General features: G+C 40.7%; 1 protein-coding gene across 2 annotated transcripts in view; it reads right to left on the minus strand.

Annotated features, from left to right (window-relative positions):
* Positions 1-18558, minus strand: part of PDK3 (pyruvate dehydrogenase kinase 3) — a 54566-nt gene extending 36008 nt beyond the window's left edge. The window contains exons 1-2 of one of the 2 annotated variants that reach the window (XM_090124349.1): positions 17928-18142; positions 680-821 (exon numbers count right to left, since the gene is read on the minus strand). In XM_090124349.1, the coding sequence (XP_089980475.1) occupies positions 680-789 (110 nt within the window). In that variant the 5' untranslated portion in view covers positions 790-821; positions 17928-18142. Of the gene's footprint in view, positions 1-679; positions 822-17927; positions 18143-18293 lie in introns of those variants that run through there. The other variant, XM_031599291.2, reaches the window with a different exon arrangement.
* Positions 18559-21334: the final 2776 nt, after the last annotated feature.

The following is a 21334-nucleotide window of genomic DNA, read 5'->3' on the forward strand; positions in this document are numbered from 1 at the left end:
TAAGCTATTATTCGCAAAGGGAAGTTGGATGTATACCACAAACATGTTTTTATATAAATTCTCTGGATCAAACATTTGCAGGGAAAGAGGCAATGAACATCCTTTGAACAAAAAAATTAGAGCAAGGCAGTTGTCTCTGAAATTCGCAAATAGGCTAGCAACAAATTACTGTGGAAAAGATGGCAACATTTACCATCATACACTATTCATTAAGAAGGAAAGTGTTACTTAAAGAGCAACAGATTCCATGATTTCCTCTGAATAGTAGGTTTTGTTGTTAAAGATTTAGCAGTGAAAAGAATAGGCAAAGGTTAAACTTGCCTTCAATATTTTTGACAGAGGAAGAGTAAGGGGAAAGGACAAGCTACTTGAAGTCACGGGTGCAACACAGCAAGGAATATTTAGAAGATAACTCTTCCAGTTGCTGACCAATTCCAGTTACCTGGGAGACATTACAAATTTTCATTAAAAATACTAACTTACAAATTCTTATCTAAGATCCATAGTAGTTAAATGAGACAGAAGAAAATGAAACTTGATTTGACAAGAAATCACATTATAAAAAATTCCAAACCAAAACCAGGCCAGCCTGTGAGGCCAAATGTAAAGCATCACATATAGCGTTAGTTTTACAATAATTTCTCAATTCACTTTAAAAAATAAATAAACAAAAACTTACCAACTCTGCACTAGTCCAACTGAAGGCCTGTTAAGTAAGTTATCAGGCAACAAATTGACTTCTCTCATGGTGTTAGCTAGCCGCACAGGAAGTTCTTTCCGCAGAAACATGTAGGAAGTCTTCTCACATGCATTGTCACGACCTGTTACAGGGGAGGAAAATAAATACACACGTCCATTGCAGCAGATCGATTTTTAGACTCATAGTGTCAAAAGATAGGAAAAGTCACTGGAGGGGAAAAAAGTAACTTTTTTCAGTACTTGGCTTCCCTCTCAGTCCCAACATACATTTTTGGATGCTTTTTCCTTCAGTACAAAGGATAGTACTTTTGACTTTAAGCTCACCCCCTTCTGTCAATGATATTAATTCCTTTTTTTCCACTTTGAGTTTCTGACTGCCTTCATCTAGTCTCCTCATTCATTCATACAGGCTTCAACCCAGCCAGCACCTCACAAACATACCAACACAAGTACATTACAGAGAAAACTAGAAACTGTCTGTTAGTCTCCAACAGACGCTCAGCCCCTTTGATTACAATGTCCTCTCCACTTCACATCTGCAGTAACTGCAGATGCCTCCTAACACTCTCACATTAAAAGTTTCAGATTTGAGTTTCTCATTATTTCATATGTCCAAGAGAAGAAATGGCTTTGCAAGGAATGGTTGTGCTGATGAAGGGCATCAAGACATAACTCTTTCCTCTATTTGCTGATGTTGTCTCTGTGTCTGCTCTTAATTTTAGAGACACAGAAAATGCCAGCAAGGCAGAAGTTGAGCAGCTGCAAGCATCCCAGTAAAAACAACAAAAAACAAAGCAAACAAAAAACCCTCTACAGACACTCATTTACTATTCTATATAGGGGTTCATTGGGCCTCATATACTACTGCTGAAAACTCCAACATAACACAAACCTTTGTAACCCTTTTCACAGGAAAGTCACAGTACTACCTTTTTGTTGGTGTTATTTTTAAAAACCAAAATCATTTGCCTTTTTTGTAATTTATTGGTTAAATATAAAGAATTCCTTTCCACAGTTCTGAGTTCTGTAGGAGCATTAGATAAAAGCTGAATCTGAGCTAGCAGTGTGCTCTGGCAGCCAAAGGGGCCAACTGAGCCCTGAGGAACACCAGGCCCAGCAGTGCCAGCAGGCGAGGGAAGGGGCTGTCCTGCTCTGTAGGCTCACCTCCAGCACTGGGTGTGGTGTTGGGTGCTACAATGTAAGGAGGACATAAAACAAACAGAGCATCTGAAGTAGGACTACAAAGATGGTGAAGGGTCCAGAGGGCAAGATGGGTGTGGAGCAACTGAGGCCCCTGGGTTTGCCCTGGGAAAAGCAGCAAAGGTGGTGTTCCCTTCTAGGGTTGGGCTACAAGGAACTCATCAGCCAGTTGGAAGGAAAGCACACTTCTCAGAATCACATTCCAGTTTTGGAAAGCTGCAGCTGAGTATCTTTGACTTTCATTTTAATATACTTCTACCCAGTACAATATTTTAAAAAGTGAAAACAAGCAAACAACAACCCACAACTCTTCAGAAAGCAAACAAAAGACCCAGAGAAATAATGCTACTTTGCTGCTGAACAGCTTGGAAAAATGATAAATCACTGGAGCTCCTAGCCTCAACCAGAAGGACATGGCTGACAATATTCTTAAGCTAACCCAGTAACCAGCAATACATACTAGAACAAGCATGAGATGTTAAGATTCTTGCCTAATTAGTTCAGATGGGAGATCAGACCTGACTGGACATGCTTTCTGTACTTTGCAACCTTTCATAGAAGAGGGAATTCTTCATCAAAACTAATTTTCAAAAAGTCCAATGAAATTAACAAACAAATCCCACTCAAGTTTTACTTGTAATGAGTAGTCAGCATTCTGCTTTCATCTAGAAAGACAAATCTTTTGTGATTATCACCAGTACAACCACCTGCAAAACTGATGAGTGAAGGCATAACACTAGAGCTACAAATTACGTTCAAGCAAACCAGGAAGACTTAAAAGCCCTGCTAGGCACATAATCACAAAGATTTGCAATTTGAAAGACTCGAGTACAATGTAACTGGCACAATCAAGGCGCTACTTTTTAAGACAGTCCCATTATAATCAGCTGAACAGTAGAGGTATATCACTCTGCATAGGTAATGTGCCTTGATGGATTAGTTCCCAATCAAACTGTAACACAAGCATGGAGAAACTCACAGGAAGGATTTGGATTTCCTTATTTTTATTTTTTTTTAATCATCTAAGCATCATCAATCAGTGGATCATCATTACATTCTATTGGCATCAGCAGTTGCATTACTGTCCCCCCAACAAACATTTGTGCGCCTGCTTTACCTATTTGCCTTTTCACCTCTCCAATTACAAAGAAACTCATCCTATAAAAATTAGGCAAAATAAACACATTGTTACATTGTTGCTGTGAAGAACAGTAACAATTTCAGAGTTCAAGTCTTCAGTGAAGGCTGACACTTGCCACCCACGGAGAACGCAGCACTTGTTTGCTCACTACTCATCCTATGGGCTGGGTCTCCAGGAAGAGTGGCTGGACAGCAGGAAAGAACGCTCTCCACTTTGCTCACACTATACCTTCTGCACTGAGAAAAAAAACTGGAATCAAGACTACAATTGCTTCTTTCCAACAACATCTGAGAGCAAGTGTGCTACTTTTCCAGGCAAGAAGGAGAAAAGGAATGAAAGACAACCCAGACAGACAACAAGGAAAAAGTGGACAAGCACCCATAGCCCGTGGCAGCCTAGGCAAGGACACGGAGGCCCTTCAAGGACACACCCCTGAGTTTGTGCAAGGAAGGCCGCAAAGCTGCTGGACTGGAAAGCAGGACCTGCAGAAAAGACCCACGTCCTGTTCTCCCATAAGCAAGGGGACATTTCTACTTAATGTGTCTCACTACAGCAGTTCTGATCAGTCTCTTTAAAGAGTTGCCCCGCTATGATTTAGGTACAGAGCATTTTGGGGTCCCCTTGCACAGTCACTTCAGGAAAAGTAGTGCCATTTCAAGACTAACCTGAAGTCATTTCACCATTAGCCCCAGTCCATCATTCTGTTTTGTGGTGTGCTGTCAGAATGCCATCTGCATAGCTGTACGTGGTTTATCTGAGAGCCTCCACAGAACCACTTCAGCTTCTAGCCGAAGGCCAGTTGGTTATCTGCCTGCCAAGCAGCATGTGTTTGTGGACAGAAAAAGGCTACACACTGGGTCAGCAATAATGAAGCATTCTTCAGCTTTCAAAACATCATACTGCGTCCTAACAGCTGCTCCTTGGCCGCTGCTCCTTATAGCAACTCCTGCACTACTACATAGATCAAAATGTGTCCGAAAAATAAAATTCAAGTCTAAGTTGATTGTTGTTGTTGTTGTTGTTTTTTAGTCTGATTTATCATACGTAAGTTCTAAAGATTTTTTTCCATGAAACAGTACTCTGCTAAGCTGCAACGCCATTTCAGAGGTTTAAATTACAATGAGACTTCTTAATCTTTCAAAGACTGGCTTGCTTTTTGTTTTATCTGTTCCACCTTGTTTCAAAGCATACAGCTTTCTTTCTATATACATATATTTGATCACTCCAGCTGGGTCATTACACATTGCCAGAAACAAACTTTCATGTTAAACACCAGAAGCCATATCCAGTTTCAGACCATCAATTTCAGTTCAATAGAATTTGAAGCCACACTCAGAGTTAGAGAGAAAGTGCACCTTGTGAATAATTTCAGTGATTTATCCAGCAGCTCTCAACAGGTTACTCCACAATACAAAGATGCACAATAAAGACCTGCTTACCTTTGTGTAGATTGAAGTGTAAGAAAGATTACAAGCAGTCCTATGCCCCAGTGCAGATTACACTGCACCAGGCATCAAGGACTGTAATTAGCTTTATTTCCAAAAACAAGGGGTGCTATGTCAGAGTTTCCTAATTGCACCAAAGAGCAACAGCAGCAGCAGATTTCAAGACAAAAATGTAATGATAGGGAAGTATAGTGCTAGCACAGCATTATAATAAGCTATGAACACAGCTATTGTTATTAATTACTAATAGAGGGCACACCACTTTTATTTTTTCCAAAGCAGTGCATAAGGCTATATTTGCAATGTAATCTTCTTAAATTATATGAAATTAACATCATGGAGACATGAATTTTTGTCTATAAAGCACTGAAACACTGAACCATAGGAAATAAAAATGCACTGTGAAAGAGATGCTGTCATTCAAGCGCTAGTGATTAATTAAGGTTCTTTTTGCCTGTCTCCTTTATTAGTGTTTTAGAACTACTTTTGTCTGAGTAAAACGAACATATTCCAATTAAAAACAGCTTACCAAACACTTGTTCAAAGTTTTAGACTCAGTGTTCTCTGAATGTTGATGTGCTTTCATTAAAATATTACACCTGAATTATTACGGATTTCTTTTACATCCACACTGAGTTTGAGTAATTTGAATAAAGGCTAGGTTAACATTTCACCCTAACCACTGTTTCAATACAAATGTACATTAACTTCCTTTAAAGAAAGACCCAGTAATGACAGCTCTTTATGATGTACCTCTATTTAGCACTCATATAATTAAAAGCTGGATTTCAAACACTAGCAACAAAAAAGCACAATAAAAAGTTGTTTGTGCAACCACTACAAAGAATAGGAGAGACAGCCCAGATGATGGTGGATTTCACTTTGCAGTGAAGTATGACACAGCATAGAAGAACTGATTCGATAATCCTTGATCAAGTTTCAGTTGACAGTATAGATGGATGATATAAATATGATTTAAACAAAATAGTAAGACTAAAATTTCATGAGGAGTTCACTCAAAAAGCAACACCTAGCACTGAAACCAATTGTCTCATATGTGAAAAGGTGTCAAATTTCTAACAAAATAAATCACACTACTTAATGAAATAAGTATCAGAAGGAAAAAAATACAAGATAATGCATAAAGAAAACATGCTCTGGAAGCATGAAGGTAACACAGGCCATAACAGTATAATCTTGGATGCATCAGGTCTTCAAATACAGTAGCAATAAATGGGCAAAGATTATGAAAGTTTCCCCTTTTAGGGTGCACGTCAATGTTATAATCAGCATATCTTCAAAGAAAATTCAGAAGTAGCATTACTTCCAGTTTTCTCTCATCTTTTTATTTTCACTTTACTGGGATTTAACTCTGCTTCAAACATTCACTCTTCTCTCCCTTCTCATATTTTCACCCTCAGTGCTAAGTATCAGCAGCTTTTCAGTTCCTTCCATCGTACCAATGGAATGAGAAAACTACTGCAAAGCTGGAGAAAAAAACCTTCAATTCTGGATCCTGCAACAGGAGGCACTAACAACATAGAGACTATCCACACGCACCCAACTGATGCAAATTAAATTCCAGCAAATTCTACAGATTGACAAAACAGCACTATGCTGAATAAGATTCAGATCACAAAAGAATCTGTCACAAATGGAAAGCTGCAGAAGAGGGCACGTACAAACTGCAATTCTACTTCACAAGAGGTCAAAATCAGGTTCCCCAAAACATTACCAAATGCTAACAGATCATCTGCCAGATTCCCACATTCAGGAAACACCCATTTGAGAGCAGCCTACTGGAGAATAGGTGATGATCAAAGTTACTTGCTTCAGAAATCTAACACAGCTGCCACAACCCTACTACTAGGTATTGGACTGCTGGGGTTTTATCATAGAAGCAGCTGTAGTTTGAGTATCAGCACTTACATGACAGTGGAGACAGAGAAAGAATGAGTTAACTGTTCTTTTTAGTCTCTGCACTACACCTCAGGGTCTAGCTCTCTCTGCTAGCTACATATCCAACACTGAGCTGAAACATCAGCCATCACATTACTGTAAGACTCTGTAACAGGAAAGCTGCACCTGCTGTACACCAGTGAAGACAGACTCCATCCAAAATACACAAGAACGAGGTCAGAATCTTTTCACCCCTATCCCCATGAAATTATTACTGTTTTTTTTTTTTGTTTGTTTGTTTGTTTTAAATGGTAAAATAAGACACAGGAAGGTAAGAGTGATTGACCATGTATACCCTCTTCTCTTGAACTTCTAGAGTATTTTTTTTTTAGCTCCTATACAGGCAATCCAAAAAAAAAAAAAAGTGAAACAGATGGACAGAGAAAGCTTCAGAAGATGATGCAATGAGATCAAAGCATCAGAGCAGACTGAGCAAAGGCCAAAATTAACCACTTGCTGCTGAAACTTGGAAAGCAGAACTAAAGAAGGATCTACAGTTTCCACTGCTTATACACCATTTCAGGAGTGTGGACTACATACTAAAGGTAAGCAATCTATCCTTACATAGCAACAATAACTGTGGCTACCAGAGGTGGAAAAAAGCCAACCCTGCAAACCACCACCCTTCAGTCCTCCAAAAGCATTTCTGTTCCCAAAAGGAATAGAGACACTTTCAATATACTCTCTAGTGCTCATCTCACTAACCACTAAAACCATCAATCCCACACAAAGCACACAGTGTTTGTTTGCTCTGCTTAAGACAAGGCTCTGTAAAACCTAATAAGGACAACGAAGCAAGAGGAAAAATAACACACACACCATAATCGGAAATGCTGACTCTTGCCAACACTCACTCGCTACCAGAGGCTGCCTTTAAGAATGCTCTATGTTTAAATTGGATTCCCTTTTCCTACCTACCATGTCATGTTAGAGAATAGCAGCCACAACCCAGATAGATGTTCCTATCAGGATAGCCAGCAGGAGACCATATTTCATGATGCAGTCCCCACGAGCCTTAGGTGTTCAGCCTCTGCTTTTTAGAGGGCTTCTCCCAAATTCTATCATTGCTCTCCAGAGCTGCTTCCACCAACATCTACAATTTTACATTCAAGTACTATGTTTTAAGGACTTGTTTCCTCTTGGTATATATGATCTCAACATTAAGAAATTCATTGTGTGTTAATAATGAATTGGAGAATGACTGAAGTTTAAAAAAAAATCCCTCCAAACATGATGAGTTAAGGACAGGACCGTACTTCTACATCTTATACAATCTGTAGCAATAAATCCACTTTTTTAAAGGCTGAACAATTCAGTTTAGTTAAGTAACTACTCCCTGAAAACCGGCTGAAGGCAGTTCAGACTGCCACTTCAACACAAGTTAAGGACAGAGCGTCAAATGGTCAGAGATATCAACAGCACATCTGAACGTGGAACCATAACCATTATTACACTAACCACAGGCTAGGACACACAGCTTGCTAACTCCAAAAAGTCTATTTTAAAACAAATGGTCTTCCTTATGGCCTGGAATTTGTTGGAAAAAAGCTTAATTTTGAACTGGGACAGATAAATGGAATGAATAAACAAATGAACAATACATCACTGACCGATCAAAGCCTTAATCAAACTGCAGTCCCTTCACTGTCACTCAAGTCACAGGCTTCCCTATGCAGGAATGATCCAAGGGGAGATATGCATCTGTCTCCCAAGAGGAACAGATCTTCAGCTAACCATTTGTAACAGCTGCAAACCACTACCGGTTATTAAATAAAACAACACAAAGTAACACAGATAAATCAATATTCTAAGATAAGCTTCTCTGATCTAAAAATAACATTAATGAAGTCAGTATTTTAAAGTACATGCTAAGAGAAAACAAGCAATAAATACAGTTTAATGCAAAGGTGCTCAAACAATTACCACAGTTTGGTTTTTGTTTTGCTTTTAGAAGAAGAATTCATATGTGCCTAGGGCTGCCTGTCCTTGGGGCAACTGGGGAGTAGCTGGAAGTCAGAGTTCAACAATTCACTTCTCTCTTTCTCTCTCACAAAACATGAGAGGCAGAGTGTTCTTTGGAGAAACCACAGCTCCTATCTGATTCCTGGCCTTCGAGCTGCCCACATAACCCAAAGGCTCCCTTCACCAAGCCCCAATGAGCCTCTTGGGAGAAAGCAGCTCCTCAGACATCAGCCCTCCTCCTCCAAAAGCCAAAAACACAGAGTAGTCCCAGCACAAAGCAGGAGGGAGGCGTAGCACATCAGTGCTTGCCTATGCTGGGAAGAGACACCATAGCTTCCAAACAGAAGCCGGAGAAAAGAAATGCAGCACTTAAGTGAGACACAGAATTTTAAACTAAATAATTAAAAAAGCACTTTCAATGTAGATGAGGTTTAAAAAAAAACAAGTGAGAAAACTTTCTTTTGTTTGTTGCTCTTCTATTAGATTCAATTATTAATAAACTGGCTACAGAAAGGAGTGAATTTTGTTTCCTTGAGCTTATTACCGCCTTTCCCTCCCATAAATGATTCACTTCACACTGCAGCCTGTAGTTAAATATCCCAAAGCAGCCTCCCTGAATTCTCAGTTTTGACAAATTCCTTACTAACCTCAAGGGAAAAGGTCTACAACTCTCTATAACTGTTTCACAAAAATACAAATCCCTGCATTATCTTTTAGTCCCTGTCAAAACGCCAACAGGAAAATTATTCCAATTCTCCAACCTAAATAAAATGAAAGTCTATGAGCAAAGACACGCAGTATCAGTAACATAAAAATACTGCTGACAACACAGGGCCCAGATCCTCCTCAATCTCAGCAAAGTTTACTAGACTGTTATCCATCTTGTTACAAAACACTTTCAATGCTAAGCAAACCAGGCTACAAAAAGATTAGAGGATTAATCCATGCTGCCACCAGTTACCAGGCTTGAATGCATTTATCCAGCATATAGATATTTCTAAGCATAGAAAGGATAAAAGTAGCAGTTAAGTAATTTGATTTTTAACTTTGCCTTTTTCTTTTTCTCTATTTGTATTCTTAAATCTGATTCTGCCAAAAAAAAAAAAAAACCAACAACAATGAAAGCTGCAACAAGTATATGACTTATGTATGAAGGAATCAGTGAAAGTATTTATAAAACCTATTTATTTTGCATTAAGTAAAACCTGTGTGCTAGTTGTTATATATACACATACAACACAAAGGGAAATGGTTTTAAGTTGAGGGAGGGAAGATTTAGGTTGGAGGTCAGGGGGAAGTTCTTTACAGAGAGATTGGTGAGGTGCTGGAACAGGCTGCCCAGAGAGGTTGTTGATGCTCCGTCCCTGGAGCTGTTCAAGGCCAGATTGAATGGGGCCTTGGGCAGCCTGGTCTAGTATTAAATGGAGAGGTTGGTGGCCCTGCGTGTGGCAGGGGGGTTGGAGATTCATGATCCCTGAGGTCCCTTCCAACCCTGGCCATTTTGTGATTCTGTGATACAATAAGTGGCCTCTTTGTAGGGAAAAGACTAATTTAAACAGGTCAAAGCAACACATAAGAGAATGTCACATTTACATAGAAAAGTTCAGAGAAAAGAAGGACCAACGTAACAGTCTCTAATAACAACAAAGAACATCAGGAAAATGAGAAAAATGCTAAGTTTCAGAGCCACAGCTCAGTGTCTAAGAAAATAATCCTCCCTTTCAGTCTACTACACCAACTAGACACTTAAATGATAAACATGCACAGGACCATAAATTTTTAAAGGCCAAACAGTCTACAAACTACTTTTACAACTTACAAAAGGCAGCTTAAAAAAAAAACAAAAACTAATATGAGTGTATTAAGGATAACTAGCACCAATAAAAGCTGCTTTAATACTGCAGGTATGGAATGAGATAAAACAATTCTTAAATTCTATGCCAAATTCTATTATCAATCACATGGGTTTTGGGCCACAGAAATATTAATTATCCATAGAAAAGTACTGGTGAAGTGGAATATTTTCTAATAAAGATTTGTACCAGTCTCATTGGTATTGCTTTCTCCATAGCAGCTCATGTGGTACTGTGCTTTGGATTTGGGACAACAAGTGTTGATGACACACCAGCGTTTCTGCTACTGCTCAACAGCACTTGCCCAGCTTCAAGATCTTCTCCTTTCCTTTACTTGCCTCCACCCAAGCAAGCAGGTTGGGGATGGGCACAACGCCGGGCTGGAGCACATTCAGAATCTGACCTCTGCTGTCCACAGCAGTGGCTCACACAGCACTTCAGGCTCAGCAATAAAGAAACAACTGGTGGACTCGTCTTCCAAGACAGATGCTGCACTGAGATTAAGCATCAGTCCACTAGCGGGAAGTAATGACTGCCTTTGCCTCACTTGTCTTCTTCTTTGCTTCACTTACAAAACTGGCCTTAACTCACGAGTTTTCTCACTTTGGCTCTTCCTATTCTCTTCCCCTGCCCCATGGGGGAAGGTAGCGAGTGGCTGTGTGGGGTCTTAGCTGCTGGACAGTCAAGCCACAGAATGCTGCACATCTACTACACAATAATCTCATGTTGAAGTTACTCCATACTCTCTATTTTTATTGCCTTTACACAATTTTCTGACTGTTTTGTACCTTGATATCTTATTTGAGCATTACATCATTACTACCTCTTGTTTTTTCAGCTATTTAATTCAAAATGACTCATCTAATTTTTGGCTTATTCTAACATCCTCCTCTTCATCCTCTCTCAAACACAAGCACTGTTCCTGTTCACTTCCACAACCCTGGGACCATCACCAATGATTATTGCCATGAACCCCATAAGCAACAGCCCTGCTGCTTACTAAGCCAAGAGGACCCAAACAAACTTCAGCTTATCCAAACTGTGTATAAGAAACAAGGGGGAGTAAAGATTTCCTTTATTTCTCTTCTGATCTTCTGAAGATCAGATCAAAGATGAACTCAGTCTTTACCATTATGTATTTTAATGGAGTAAATGCTACAGTATAAGTTATCGTTGGATTTTTTTTTCTCTGCCTTCCCATCCCCTGCCTTTTGGCAGTAAGCTTTGCTGTTACTTGCACTGCAACCCAAGATACACATTCTTGTTTTCAGTTCTCTCTCTTTTTTTTTTTTTTTTTTTTTTAAAGAACAGCACTTCAGTTCACAGCACTGTTATACTATCCTTATCTTTTGCCAACACCAGATTATTTTTTTCAGAAATCATCTTATATTTCTTATACCTTAGGAGAGACCGTGTCCTTACTTATGGAAGTTAAGCTACAGGAACTGGAAGAAAAGAAATCCTCCAATATTCTTCAGTTTTCAAGAACTTCAGGCTGCTTCAACTCCACATCAATTTCAGCAAAAAAAAAAAAGTGAGTTCACATGTGAGTACATACACATGTATGTATCCAGTGTAACATCCTTCTGAGCACCTGCGGGCAGAGAACTGCAGAGTACTTTCGTTCAGCTCAAAGACAAACAGAACACAGATTAAGGAATCTTCAGCCACTTGAAGAGCAGGGGAAAAGACCACAGTGAATTCCACCTATTGGAGAATGCCCACCTGTAGACAACTAAGCTGTCACCAGAAATAAAATAAAGTTTATTGCCTGGATAAGGCAGCTCAGTCATCCACAGCATCTCAAGGGCTGTGCTGTACAACTATACTAAAATACTGAATTCAGAATTTATGAAGTGTTAAGTACTCACAAAAATGAAGTTACTTGTTGCATAACCAAAATCATTACAAATTTAATCCAACACTAGCTTTTTTTCTTTTTTTTTTTTTCCTTTTTTTGAGAATTTTGCAGAACTGAAGTATCAGAAATGTAACTACCAACATTAGATTAATGAAAGCAAAATTTCTGAAAAAGTCCCTACTGGGCAAACAGATTTAATCCCTAGCAGCCTTCAAAAGTGACCAATACAGACAATTGTGTAAACAACCCCATTTGGTACCAGGATGGAATATTACACAGTACTCCCCCACACACCAAATAAATCTCTCCCTACCACATCTCAGTTCAGTAGCAACTGCTGAACCAAGTTATGTAACCAGAATGACCCCAGTGGACCTTCACAAGAATCGATACCAGGACCCATAAAAAACTTCAAAGTTACAGCAAGCGTTGAAATATCACTGAGTGCCAGAGCTGTAAATAGTAACAGGTTACAAGGAACAGTTGCATCAAGAGAGGCTCCCCGCTGCTTGTTGTGCTGCAGCTCATTCAAAGAAAACCCCCTTTCACACAGCAGAATAAAGCAAATCACCGTCCATGCTCACATCTACAGAATGAAGGACTGGATGCAGAAAAAAATAATAAATAGGCCAAGAAAAAAAAAACATTTACAATTCAGCATGCACCTCCAGCTTTCACTGGGTCGAGTCTTTTAATGTGAACACAAAGCCAGAGTAAAGTTATTCTGTTCCACAGTTAGGCAAAACTCACATCAGGATGCTATTTAAAGCTCTAAGACATAGAGGCATGCTATTAAAAATCTGGGAAAAGCCAAAGACATTACCGTTATGGTATTCTCATGAAGCTCTACAAAATCAAGACAAAAATATTCCATCCCAGCATATAAAGTTTCACAGAGAAAAAATTCCAGGCATCCAAGAATGCTCCCCAATGACAGCCATACCAAACATGCTGGGTGAGAGCTGAAGCCAGTCTGATTAAAACAATGGTAGTAATGTCTGACCAGCACTTCTTTTTCTGATCCAGTTCAGTGGTTAGCATACTGATGGCTAATGTTCAGGCTAAGAAGGAATTTATTCTGAAGATGCTCTTAAAAAATCAAACATAAGGTTTCAGGGTCAGTGCATAGACAGCAGGAGAAAACTTCAGCTGCAATGCAATAAACAATAGGTCATTATTTAATAGTTCCTTCTAGCACTAAACTTTGTGAAAGTCTCAGGTACACAACCTCTCCACTAAAGCTGTGTTTAAAAAAAAAAAAACACGTTGTTTCTTTCTGTAGACTAACCCTGTATTGGTCACTCTCCTATCAGAAGATCAACAGTTAAGTTCAAAGCCACACAGCTTTTTTCAGCCTCTACTTCCAACCCCCACATCTCGTTGTTTGTATCTCTCTGCTCGCTGCCTTCCCAGTTTCCTTGTTTCTAAGCACGTTTCCAGTTTCGGTGCTGACAGCCCTCCTGCCACCAACGCAGCAACAGAAAGTGTGAGCACTTACAGGAATCTGACCCAGCACTGCACACACAACAACTGACAACAGAAAGAGACTACTCTTTCTATCACTTTCAGAACAGGCCTATCAGCTTCCTCGACACAGGCCAAGTAATTGATTTCATAACAAATGTGAGATTTAAAAACGAGGAGGTTCTGTTGTATATTTGTTCCTCTTTACCTCCAGACATGCCCCAGCTACAAGCACTCACTGCAGCACACTGTAGATGTTTGTGGTACGACTGCTACATCACCGTCCTCGTGATATGCTTCAGTGCCAGTTTTTGCAGCAGCTGCCACAGACATTTTGATTATAACCTACAAAATCACAGCCTCCCAAGCCATGTTCCATAACAAGGACTCACTCAGCCCATGATTTACTGTCCTCTCCTCTAAGTATATGTTTTTCATTTTGCCCATACTAGAAACTACGTGGTATTTAACATCTGACAAGTAAGAGGGAATGGGTGCCCTTTTGTTAAGTTTTACCATACATATAAACAGCTACATGTGTAACCTCAACTACAGAATTCATCCAAAACAGTTGGTTTGAGACTTGCAGGAAAAAAAAAAAGAAGTCCATCTGGCCAAGACAGCTTTGGTATTAAACAAGCTCCACAAGCACACAGCATGCATCAAACCTCAGTCCCTCACAAGTCTCAGGTACTTCATTACCAGAGCAGCAGTAATCAGAGCATTACACCAGTATAGTTCACCACCATACATTCACAAAATACTAGTTAAAAAACTTAAAGTGACTCCTCCATCCATAATCAAAGAACTGAACAAATTGTATCACCTGTATCTTTATTTGGGCTCAATTATTTTATAAGCAGCCTTTTCAGTACAATCACTCTTTTCACAAAACATTCTATCAGTATCTTTACCATCAGCTGTTTACTGTCAACAACACGACCCGAACTGTGCAGCTGCATGGAACGTGTGAGCTCAGGCACAGCTCTGTACTAGATAGGCTGTAACGTTCTTGGCTTGAAGCCAGCCCTGATCAGCCAGGCAGAGTAAGCTCATGTCTTTCTGTGCCCTTCTTTAAGTGCTAGGACACTGCTAGACATAGAAACGTTACCTTCCCCAACAGACACAGCCAGCTGGTTACTTACCTTCTTCCCCAGACATACTTGACTCACCAGCTATCCACATAAGAAGCTGATGAGGACTGCTGGCTATTTCAGATTACCTGTAGTCCTTCATGGCATGCTTTACACAGCTGAGGCAAATCTAAATTAGGAGGATTTATCAAACACATAACTCCGATACTAGTATTCCTCCCCACTCCTGACAGTTTTGCCCTACAAGTATACTAAGATCCATTTATCTGAATGTTATTAACATACACCTCTGCTTAAAAGTTTATTTCAGAAAAGCTATTTTAGCGATTACAGCAGACCGGACCATTTAGGAATGTGCACACTTGGAAATCCACCAAAATCACATCCAGATTAACTGTCAAGCTTAAAAGCACACATCTAAACCCACGTGTTCTTGGGTTTTTTATGGGTTTGGCTTTTTTTTCCCCTTTTGGCAGGGTCTGAGGGGAAGGGAGGGGAGTATCACATGAGAATAATAGGTATCTCTATATGCCTAGAATGACATATTAATATTAATCAAGGTCTAAAGTTGTTCCTTTGCAAAGGACTCAAATTGCACAAGAATCTCAGGAAATGCAATTTGCAACAACAAAACTAAATGAACAATATTCAAGAAGAGTCTCCAAAAGAGAAAATGAACACAGGAAAGAAAAAGAAAAGCAGCACAGTCTGTGCTCTCCGATTGTGACATAGAGGTCGGTCCCAAGTCTGTGATGACACTGTAACCCCTCACACAGTTGTGGCAACTATGAAGATAGCTGCAAGCTTGACAGAAAGTGCATCACGTACAGGGGTGGAGATACTGCTTCAAGTATTGTTTTCTGATTAGCTTCATAATAGCTTATTGATAATGAAGCCCTAAGTAGTTAAACTGTCTTTCATAGAAGTTTAAATTAATTAAGCTACCTGAGCAACTTTTAAAATAAATAGCATCACGAATTTCTATCATTGGAAAGGAATGGAGACTGCCGTTACACACACATCTGTATTCCATACAACCCATGCTTTGTCTGACCCAACAAGAAAAAAGCTGCTAAACTGAACATTAATGAACATTGCTATCAACTGTTTTTGAACAGACTCTTTGGTCGTCAAGAAATGTAACACTTCTCTCCCCTTACTCACCAGAATTTTGCAAAGAGAAAAATCAAACCAACACAATCAATACATAATCAAGAGCATAAAGACCATGTTGCAGTTTTGCATTGACAGAAATTAAAAATAAAATCTTCCAAAAATAAATATGCAGTACAGCAAATACAAATTACTTTTTACAAGAAACATACATCAGACAACAAGATCCCAGACTGCCCTTCACAAGTTTCCTCAGGGCTTACTCTTCTTCAAAACCTGTTAGAAGTTTGTTCATGTTTTTGTAACACAAGCACTACATTTACATAGCTTAGCAAAATATATATGTTGTTTTTCTAAATGCAAGATCAGCCAGCTCATAGAAGTTACCTAAAACCAGAATTTCTTCTTTCCATCAAGCAATCAGACTAGGTAAACATAATTGAGCTGCACCTTTGCTATCTCACTGTGCCTGGCATATTTGCTCACTTGAGCACCTGTGTCCAGTGCCATCAGTGAACTCTCAGATAATTCAGGCAGCAGGACTGTATCTCCTGATGCAGCACTATATATCAGAGTGCCAAGTGACCAAGCCTTCCATACCTAGCATGTCACAATTGCTGCCCCTACATCTGCCATCAGGGCATTTGTTGGAAATTTCTCCTCAAAGTCTCTGAGGTCTTGGTTGGAACCTGGAGTTATTCAAAGCCACCTACGCCCAGGGCTGGACAGGTTAAGCAACTGCACTGCTTTTGACCTATCGGATTAGACTGCTCTTATCTTCCTACTCAAGTTTCCTCAGTAAACACACGTGCCACAGAGAAAGTTAATGGAGATGTAAGCAGGCTGCAAGGCTTATTAAGATCAAGCTGACAGTTTTAGCAAGACACAATATCAGTTTCTAATCTTATGAACTCATGAAAACATCCCACGGTGATTATAGGAGCCTAAACCATAGTTGTATTTTTTTTTCTTCTTCAGAGGTTTTAAATGACAGATCATATAGCTTCCTGTCAGTTGTAAAATATGACTACACTAAAACATAGTGTAATCACACACAGTGTTCCACAGGCACATCCAGGGACGGCAGCTGGGACCACATCCAGGGAACAGCACTGGCCAGGCTCTCACTGGCCCCTCCTGTTTTGTGCACTTTAGCTAACAGAAATCAGACTTAGAATGAAGAAACAGGACTACCTCCACCTAGAGAATCCAGAGACAGTTTTCAAACCTCAAAGTGACAGAGAAACTACATGGTTAAAAAAAAAATAAAGAGCATTAAGAAAAAGCTGCCACACAAATGGTGTTGAACAATCCTGCAGAGACAACTTCAAATGGTGGAAATCCTCACCACGAAGTTAAGTTTTCCCAGAACACACAAGTCATTAGGATAAAAACTGACACCTCTACAGCCCTCTAGTCACAACTCAAACACCTCACAAATATTAATGCTTCCTCAGCAACAATCTATAAATTGAACATTCACTCAGATCGTGGTGAAATAAATTATTTATGTCAGGTCTAAAATAGTGATACTCTTAAGTTTCAGGGCTTTGTTTGTGCCAGTGCAGAAAGACACTGTGTGAGGAGCACAAATGCTAGGCATGGCAAGCACAGCAGCAAAGGCACACGTGGGGATGCAAAGTCAGACTCGTGAGGAGGAAAGCACAGGCTCTATAGTCAGGTTATCATCTTAATGTGACCCAGGACAAGGTGGGGTGTTGGGCCTTGTTTTAATGGCAGAACACCCTGTGTGCAGAGACATGGCAGCAAGAACACCCCCACTGCTGGCTCTTTGTAGTTGCAGCCCTTTTTTACTAATGCCACTGCCATAAATGTGCCACCGTTTCCACTTTTAATTGCTTTCAGGCTTAACACCTTCTTCCTGCCTCCTTGTATCTTTAATATAACGCTGGAATGAAGGAGCACTATATTAAGCCTCGTGGTGTTACGCATGACCTTTCTATTTACTTCAGCTGCAGCATTTATAGTACAATAAAATGTAAACAGCGCTCGTGTCATTAGAGTGAGCCAATAACCTCTGGCCCAGATAGGAGAAGTGCATTGTTACCTAGATCAGAACCAGCTCCCCAACAACACAAGGCACGCCCGGGTCTCCACTCAACAGAGCAACGCTACCTGTTCACCAGCAGCTCTTCCTAAAGCACGAACTTCCCACCAGCAGCTCTCCTGCACGACGGCTGTCAACGCTCGTGCTTCAGCCGTGCCTAAGCCAATCACCGCACACAGGGAATACGATTCCCACACCCAAGCTCAGCGCCGGATCCCCGTCCCGCGTGAGAAGCGCTCCCCCCGACCCCTTCCCCCGCTCCGCGGCTGAGCCCCGCAGCGCCTCCCGCCCCGCGCCGTGACGGAGCACCCCGAGGCCTCCACGGGACGCGGGGCCCAGGCCTCGCTCCGGGCGTGGGAGGGGGGGAGGGGGCGAGCCCTCAAGCGACCCCGGCCCGCTCGCCCCGCCCGCCGCGGGCCCGCCGAGCCACTCACCGAAGTCGAGGAACTGCTTGATGGAGAGCGGCGAGGGGGAGAAGCGCGAGTAGTACTCGATCTGCTTGGGGATGGGGCTCTTCAGCAGCGCCCCGCACAGCCGCATGGCGCAACGCTAACGCGCTGAGGCGGCGGCGGCGGCGCAGCCACCCGCGCTCATGCCAAGGAACGAGCGGCCCGGCGGAGCCCGTAGCGCTGCGCGGCCCTGCCCTGCCCGGCCAGGCTCGGCCCGGCGGGAGGGGCGGGGCGGAGGGGGCGGAGGGCTCCCCTCCACTGCGCAGGCGCGCAGGCGCCAACCCCGCCCCGCAAGGCCGCGCATGCGTATAGCTCCGACCCCCAACGGTCGGGGCGCGTGGCGCGCATGCGTAGAGCGGCGAAGCGCAGTCTGCTGTTCGGACGTGCCGAGGGAGAGCGGGAGGCTGTGGGTGGTCCGCCGAGGAACCCGGAGTTGGGTTCCGTGGTCGCTGTGGCTCCTTTCCAACTCAAGATATACGGTTCTAAAAATAACGAACAAAGCTTTGTGTTTACCGTGCTGTGTTCCCTCAGTTCTTCTCAGGGCAGCTTGCCTGCACTCTGCAAAATTCAATTACAAGTGTCCGGGTGGCGTTTGGGATTTATTTCCTGCAGTTCAACTTGTTTTGATCTGAAATGTTACGTGTACGGTTAGCTTCAGCTTCAAATTTAGCCTCGGTGGTAGTATTCAATGGGATTTGCAGCCAGCAATGGCAAAAGAAAGACATTCTTCGTTTTGTGCAATAAAGCAAGTTTTAAGAAATTTGAGAGAAAGAATTGAAAGTAGGAGACTTGAATAGGTTGGATATTAGGAACAATTTCTTCTGGAGTGTGGTGAGGCAGGGGCACAGGCTGCCCCGAGAGGTGGTGCAGTCACTGTCCGTGGAGGTGATGAAGAACCGTGTGGATGCAGCTCTGAGGGACGCGATCAGTGGGCATGGTGTCATGGGCTCACAGTTGGACTAGATGGTCTTAGAGGTCTTTCTAACCTCAGTGATTCTGTGATTCTACTATTCTGTGACGAGGCCACATCACATCACCAGAGCTACTTTGGTTATACATGGTTATCCCTTGGAGCTCGATTTTCCTCATAAAAAGAACTCACAGCTTCTCTGTCAAATTTCAGCTCTTTGGTAATACAATTCCTGGAAAGTCAACTTTTAGTTGAGAAATGTGCCTGAATAAAAATAATTTTGATTGCTAAATCCAAAAGAATATCCAAGGAATTTGAAAACTACATTGTACCAACAAATGCTACTTTGCTATCAGTATTTTAGATACATTTATGCCAATTTCATGAAATGACAAGTCACAAATTCCTTTATTTTTTTCTCCAATGAGCTCAGTGCAAACTTCAGCATATAGGAGATATTACTTTAACTTCATAACTGAATCCCAAAATAAACAGAGATTCTTCAGTTACTGGCGGTCTCTCTCCAGCCTTCCTATTGTGTCTGTCCTTAAAGAATTTGAGACTGAGAAATCCTGACCTAATGTACAAAAAGTTTTCTAATAGTTGGAAAATGTTTTAAAATCACTTGAATTGCAGGTTACAGAAATGTCTGCCTTGAAGAAACATGTAGTGTAATCGAGGCTAACAAGATGAAATATTTTCTGTAATTCTGGAACTTTTTTTGGCAGATGACAAAAACTGTTTTTTAACTTTTGCTGGATACACACTATTCAGGATTTGGTTTTGATTTATCTACAGCTTTCCTTATGAAATGAGTTGGAGGATTTTAATAGGAAGTAATATCTTTTTGCATTATAGACAGAGGAATGTTTCCCCAAAGTGACATGAACATTAGCAGCAAAGGACAATACACCATCAAAATTTAAGCCACATGATTGTATATACCATTCACTTTTTTAAGTAATAGTAGTGTTATTTCACTTCTGCCTTGAAAACATCTAAGACAAGGGTTACTCACTGAGTTATCTTTTAAATGCAAACTATTATTTTTCCCAATATAAATGATGGCACAACATTGCTTTGTTGGGACACCAATAAACATGTAAACCTAGTTTTTAAATAATCTGCCCAAACAAAGAGAAATTGGGCATAAACACTGTTAAGTAGAAAACATCACCAAGATCAATGGATGGGAAGTATAAACTCGTGATTTTGTCTCCTGAAGAAACTTTGAACATGTAATGAAATGTCTAAGAAGTGTGCAATGTCCCTGCAAGGCACTACAGTGAACTAGAAGGGAAGGAAAGAGATTTTAAGATTTTATTTGGGAACTGGCTTGTTGTTTTGCCTCCTACAATCACCAGCACTCCTGCTGAAATTGAGATATCCCTCTGCAGTACAGAATGGAGTAATCAGAAGTCTATGACATTATTTGGAAAATAATGATATAATGTAATGACTAGTAAATAGGGTTTGATTTAATAGCTATCATCCTGTGTGGAATGGAGTAACTAGAGGAAAAGTTGTATAGAATTGATACCATAACAATTTGCATGACTGGCTTTCACATTTAGAAAATGAAGGAAGCAATGGAAACGATGCAAATATGCTTTGAGCAGAAATGAGAAGCCAGACCTCGTCTTTAAGGTAAGGAGACAGGAGTTTATATGAGGCCATAGCTATTGATTAAAACGTTCATAATGTGTTGGTCAAAATAAACTCCTGCAATCATCTTACTTGGAGCTTTGTTTCCTGAATGGTCATTGAAGTCCATATCTGTGAACATAAAGAGAGGTAGGATCTTACTGTAAACTATGATTAGTCCAAAATCATTTTCAAGCTAATATTTTCAAAAGTATCTTTAATCTTTGAAAAGACAAGAACCAAAAAACCCCAAACTTCAAAATTTTCTTTAACCATTTCACTATTTTCCTTTTTTTTTTTTTTTCATTTGTCTGACTCTTCATTTTCTAGTCTATTTCCTAGCTCAAAACACATGGACATATTTTCTGTGTAAAAAAAATTCCTTGCCATAACTTGTGCTCAGAAAATTCCTGAGGAACCTGAGCATAATGCTCAGATGGGCATCTAGCAGAGCAGCTTTGTTAGGATCCCT

The sequence above is a fragment of the Phasianus colchicus genome, chromosome 1 (assembly GCF_987193195.1).
Source record: "Phasianus colchicus chromosome 1, bPhaCol1.hap1.1, whole genome shotgun sequence".
Taxonomy (NCBI): Eukaryota; Metazoa; Chordata; class Aves; order Galliformes; family Phasianidae; genus Phasianus; species Phasianus colchicus.